Source organism: Nilaparvata lugens, chromosome 7 (assembly GCF_014356525.2).
Source record: "Nilaparvata lugens isolate BPH chromosome 7, ASM1435652v1, whole genome shotgun sequence".
NCBI lineage: Eukaryota > Metazoa > Arthropoda > Insecta > Hemiptera > Delphacidae > Nilaparvata > Nilaparvata lugens.
Window position 1 is genome coordinate 362,532 of NC_052510.1, and position 5,952 is coordinate 368,483.

At 38.7% G+C, this 5,952-nt stretch overlaps 1 protein-coding gene across 1 annotated transcript; it reads left to right on the forward strand.

Annotated features, from left to right (window-relative positions):
- Positions 1 to 1,270: 1,270 nt before the first annotated feature.
- LOC120352514 lies at positions 1,271 to 5,334 on the forward strand. The gene is made up of 2 exons (XM_039433395.1): positions 1,271 to 1,627; positions 4,904 to 5,334. The coding sequence occupies exons 1-2, from the start codon at positions 1,313 to 1,315 to the stop codon at positions 5,207 to 5,209; spliced, it is 621 nt and encodes a 206-aa protein (XP_039289329.1). The 5' UTR covers positions 1,271 to 1,312; the 3' UTR covers positions 5,210 to 5,334.
- Positions 5,335 to 5,952: the final 618 nt, after the last annotated feature.

Below are 5,952 nucleotides of genomic sequence, written 5' to 3' on the forward strand. Positions count from 1 at the left end.
TTTATTTGTTATGCTCTTTACATGCTAGCTAATATTCTATACATTAATATTAATTCCATGCTACCTAATAATTAGCCACGTGATCAGATGTTTTTTCACATTGCACACCATCTGATTGCAATAAAGCTCTGCCAAGGGGTTTTGGTCAGATTCTACGTTTCTCGATTTGATCGATCTCTAGGTCACCGATCCGTGAATACATGTACCTAACCTCAATCTTCAAATATTTTATATAATAATCTATTTATGAGCAATAAAATTCCTTCAAATCCTTTTTGGGTTTTTGTACCACTTAGCCAGAACAAGCTGAGGCTATCTAATCTTAGTTATTATCTATTTGGCGATATTAGCCAGTTACTTTATTTTCAGACCTATTACTAGTTCGGTTAGGGATTTTTATCTACCCAAATTCGATACTTTACACTGTGAATTTGAAATACCGAACTCCCCTTCATTAAAAATTACCGAGTCGGGAGTCAACAAAATAGCAGCTACAAATCAGATAAAAAATGCGTACTGGGCACATATTGAAGGACTGGAGCTAGCAGATTCTGAATTTTTCCTCTCAGAGGAGGTTGATATTTTATTGGGTGCTGAATATTCCCCCTTCATTCTGACTGGAAGAAAGGTGATTGGTCCAGTGGGTACACCATCTGCCCTAGAAACTGTATGGGGCTACTGCCTGATGGCTAAGGTATCAGAGGAGAGATCTACTATCTCAAATAATCTGTGCATGTATTCCAATGCTAATTCAGAAGAGTTGGTGAAGCGATTTTGGGTCGTAGAAGGGCCACCTGGGACAAAAAAATTATTGGAAAGTGGAATGGCTTGTGAGGAGATATACAAATCAACTGTTCGTCGTTTGAATACTGGTAGATACATTGTAGAATTACTATCCAAGGAAACAAATACGAGGGAGATATCAGGATATCTTGAAGGTGAAACTAATTTCGGAGAAAATGTTTCCATGATTCGAGAAGAAGAATTGGGAGATAATTTAGAAGAAGTTCCAGGTAAACAAGGTATAGCCTTCAACAGTTATTTACTGATCAACGGTAATTTAGGGAAAGAGTTAAAAGTGATTCATAGTCCACATGAAATCAAACCAATGGGAAGACCCATACCAGAAAAGGAAATTGGAGAAAATGTTTTTGAAAGGGAGAAACGAAATTTGGAAGAGTTAGATGATGATAGACAGGATAATGTTGAAATAAAATGGATAAAATCCGAAAGGGGAGAAGAAATCAAAGAGTATACTCTAACACCCATGTCGTATGGTGTATCATCATCACCATTTCTTGCCATTTGTACTATGCATCAGTTTATTGAAGATGAAGAAAAAATGTTCCCTGCGGCTTCTGAAGCCTTACGGTTTTCTACTTACATGGATGATATAGTTACATCAGTCTCATCAATGGAAGCAACCAAGCAACTGCAGCTTACTGAATTGTTAAGCAAAGGGAAATTTGAATTGCTAAAGTGGGCCAGCAATCATTCTACCATTCTATCAAATCTCCCTCCAGAGCATTGCGCTATTGATGCAGGAGATTTCACTTTGGAGTCTGATAAAACCATTAAAATTCTTGGCTTTCAATCGAATCCAATTGGTTACTACCTCTTCTACAGGGTGAAGGTTCCATCCAGTCTAGCTACAAAACGAAATGTTTTATCAACTTTAGCACAAATTTTTGATCCATTAGGATATTTGACACCTTTCATGCTTACCTTCAAGAGTATAATTCAATATCTATGGCAATCGAGATGTGACTGGGATGATATAGCATCCGTGGAGGTAGTGAAGAAATGGGAGCTTTGTGTGGTTTCAAGTTCAAGAAGTGCTTGCAAAAATTATAAACATAGATTATATTGCAGCTTGGACTTATTCAACTGTGGCAGTGAGTTGGATTCGGTCTTCACCTCATCGTTGAGCTAGGTTTGTGGCAAATCGTGTAAGTCAAGTACAGGAACACCTGTCTACAGAGCAATTCAGATATGTGTCAACCGAATGTAATCCAGCTGATTGTGCTAGTCGAGGACTATTGCTCAATGAATTAAGTGGTAATTCTCCGTGGTAGAATGGTTCTGATTGGTTGGACAAACCACTGGAGTGCTGGCCACACCAACCTCACGGTAATGATGATGAAAATTCCAAACAGATTGAATTGGAAACAAGAAAAATTACTCTAGCAACACAGAGTAAAGACTCAGAGGAATCAATTCCGTCCTGATACCGGTCGGGTGTCCTCGGGCGCTTCCGTCTCCGGGCCTTGCGGTGGTCGCTCCTCTTGTCCTGGATGCCGTCCTCCCTGGTGTCATCCTCTTGATCCTCTATCTTGGGGTCCTCTGTCTGCTTCGGTGGTGTCCATTGATAGGCGGTTGTAGGTTCAGTGCACGGATCTGTACATTTTTAATTTGTTCTGTATCCACTAACTCCTTGATTATAGCATGATCCTGGTGGCTGTTGGTGTTCTCCGGCGGTGAGAGATCTTCGGTAGGGAACAGGAAACTTAATAGAGGCTGATGCTTGCGGCTGGCTTTAATTGCATGTTTGGCGGCGGTTTTTTGTGGTAGGCTGTCTTGTATTGGCTTCAGTTCTTCTAATACTATTTTCGGCAAATCATTTCTAAAGGTGGTGTATGATGTTGAAATATCTTGATTTTCTTTGTTTGTTTCATTGGAGCTTGTAGGTGTTATATCGGGGGTATCATATAGTCCTGGTTTATTAGCTGTAGTTTTCTGTATATCTGGTGGCAGGTCGTTGGGTGTTGGGTTCCGGGTTTTTTGTTGATTCAATCCTATTGCATGTGCTAATGTATAATTTGTGCTTACTTGTTGAGGTGGCGGTTTATAATTTCTGTTGTAATTGTTTTGTGTGTGATTATTATGTGAGTTTAATCGATCACGGCCATCATAGTGATTCTTACGATTGCTCTGCTGGGCATAGTGGTTGGTTGTGCGATTTTGAAATTTTTCATTATTCCAGTTACCATTTTGCCTGTGCTCATAGCGGCGTTCAAATTGAGGAGCAGATCGGTAGCAATCATATGATACCGGTTCATAATTTTGGCTGTTATACTGATAATATTTTGAGTTATGTTGATTTGGTGTGTATCTCTGGTCTGAACGGTGGTTTGATATGGCCATCACAGACTGTATGCCATATAAATGATTTATCAGCTGCTTGCAATCAGTAATGGGTTGTGTGGCGAGTGCCATTCTAACTTGATACGGTAGCTTCTTTAAAATAATACTTGCTAATGCCGATTCATTAATGGGCTCGCTCAATTGAGAATTTTTAAACTGTAGGGCAGTGACGAAAGTGGTACATGCACCGTCTAAGTTAGGGTTGAAATCGCATGATATAATGTCCGCTAGCACGTCCAACTGTTTACTTCTGCTCCAATACTGTTCCAGGAAGACAGCTACAAACTCATCCAATGATGTAAATTCATGGGCTCTACTCCGAAAGAACATCAGGGGTTCGCCAATCAATAAATTAGTCAAACGAAGACGCCAAAATTCCAAGAGGTGGTGTTAATGATTGAACTAATTTTATCTGATCTATAAATTCTTTAGGTTGGAGATAGCGGTCTGTATTGTCAAAACGGCCTAATTCATTGAAACTGTGTAGTGAATCAAACGTTGCTATGGGAATAGGCTCTATATTCTCGTGCGGAAATTGATGTATTGATTTTCCAGTTGTACTAACTTCTCTTGGGCCTGTTTCAATGACTAGAAGCTTCTGTTTCATTATCTACTACTTCGGCATTTAATTCAGATGAAAATAATTGCTGTTCTCCAACGGCTGTCTCCAATGAATTAAGTTGTACTATGTTTTGATTTATATCAGAATTTGGGTGAGCTATTTCATGAATTTGCGAAGTGTTTTGTGCTGGTAGGTTATCTATTCTTTCGTTTAACTCACAAGTGACAGTATCTATTTTTGCTGTTAAATCGGTTGTAATTAGTTCTTGATTTTCAGCGGTAGATGCTGGTATTGTGTCCGCAGTTTCCTTACCCGTTCTTACCGATGTATCCTTCAATGATTCCCGCATTTCCTTCATTTCCGCCTTCAAGTCCTTCATTACCATGGTCATTGTTTTTTCTAAACTATTAGAAAATGACTTGATCATCCCCTCTACTATAACCCTTCTTATTGCTTCTTGGGAGACATTTAACGGTTATTACTGTTCACAGGATTCTTGGCGGTGATTGAAGAGATCTGGGCGTTGGACTCCATCGCGCCCCCCTCAGCGTCGATCTCCGCTACTATCGCCGTCTGCAGTGTGTCTGCTACCTTACTTTTGTGGACGAAAAGAGACTCATATTTTAAAAATGGATTAAGTGTCAAGTGTTTGTTAAAAAAGTGAAAGTTTTGGCCAACAAGGCATTAATAAGGACACAAATGAGGATAGGCCTATGACATTACAAGCCAGGTAACCTATTTATTACTTAAGCTCTTATAATATAATAATACTATTCATTGATTTCTGACTAGCAGTTTAGGCCCATAAAATATAATAGCTCTCTCTATAAAATATTTTTTTACAGTAATAATGATATAAAATTTTCTTTAAAACATATAATTTCTTTTTATTTAAAGCTATTTGGTTCCCCAAAACGTAATACAAATTTTACTTCGCCCGTTTTCCTCAATACTCGTATAAGTTATCTATAATTTTCAATATGATTATTGACTTAATTTCAAATAATTATTCAATGAGCTCGGCTCTCATCATCAGTCCCACGTTGGTACGGCATGTTTTTATGTCACGTTATTCTTTATATTTAATAACGATTAGCCTCCTGCTTGGCATCAGTCGTAAAGCATGAGATTTGATATAATTATATAATTAGGTCGTGGCTTTCAATCGAATCCAATTGGTTACTACCTCTTCTACAGGTGAAGGTTCCATCCAGTCTAGCTACAAAACGAAATGTTTTATCAACTTTAGCACAAATTTTTGATCCATTAGGATATTTGACACCTTTCATGCTTACCTTCAAGAGTATAATTCAATATCTATGGCAATCGAGATGTGACTGGGATGATATAGCATCCGTGGAGGTAGTGAAGAAATGGGAGCTTTGTGTGGTTTCAAGTTCAAGAAGTGCTTGCAAAAATTATAAACATAGATTATATTGCAGCTTGGACTTATTCAACTGTGGCAGTGAGTTGGATTCGGTCTTCACCTCATCGTTGAGCTAGGTTTGTGGCAAATCGTGTAAGTCAAGTACAGGAACACCTGTCTACAGAGCAATTCAGATATGTGTCAACCGAATGTAATCCAGCTGATTGTGCTAGTCGAGGACTATTGCTCAATGAATTAAGTGGTAATTCTCCGTGGTAGAATGGTTCTGATTGGTTGGACAAACCACTGGAGTGCTGGCCACACCACCTCACGGTAATGATGATGAAAATTCCAAACAGATTGAATTGGAAACAAGAAAAATTACTCTAGCAACACAGAGTAAAGACTCAGAGGAATCAATTCCGGTGAACTTGAGAAATCGATGGAGTTTACTCAAAAGGATTGTATCCTCATTCTGGAAACGTTGGCAATTGGAGTATGTATCTAGCTTGCAAACCCGAACAAAATGGTACAGAAAACATAGTAATGTTAATATTGGAAGTATGGTTCTCTTAAAGGAAAGTAACCTACCCCCTCTACAATGGAGGCTTGGCCAAATAACGAAGATATTCCCTGGACAGGATGGAGTTGTGAGAGTGGTGGAGGTACAGACTGCAAAGGGAAGTCTCACTAGGGCTGTCAATAGGGTATGTCTCCTCCCTATTGATGAAGATTAGGCCTTATTGAAGGGAACTTCAATAAGTTTTGTGGTTAGTTTTTTTTTGTTTCTTATTTTACTGTGGGAAAGGTTCCCAAGTTGCTTTGTTTCTTGTTTTTATCTATAGTGGTTGTATATAGTCATTATTTCCCGTCCCATCCT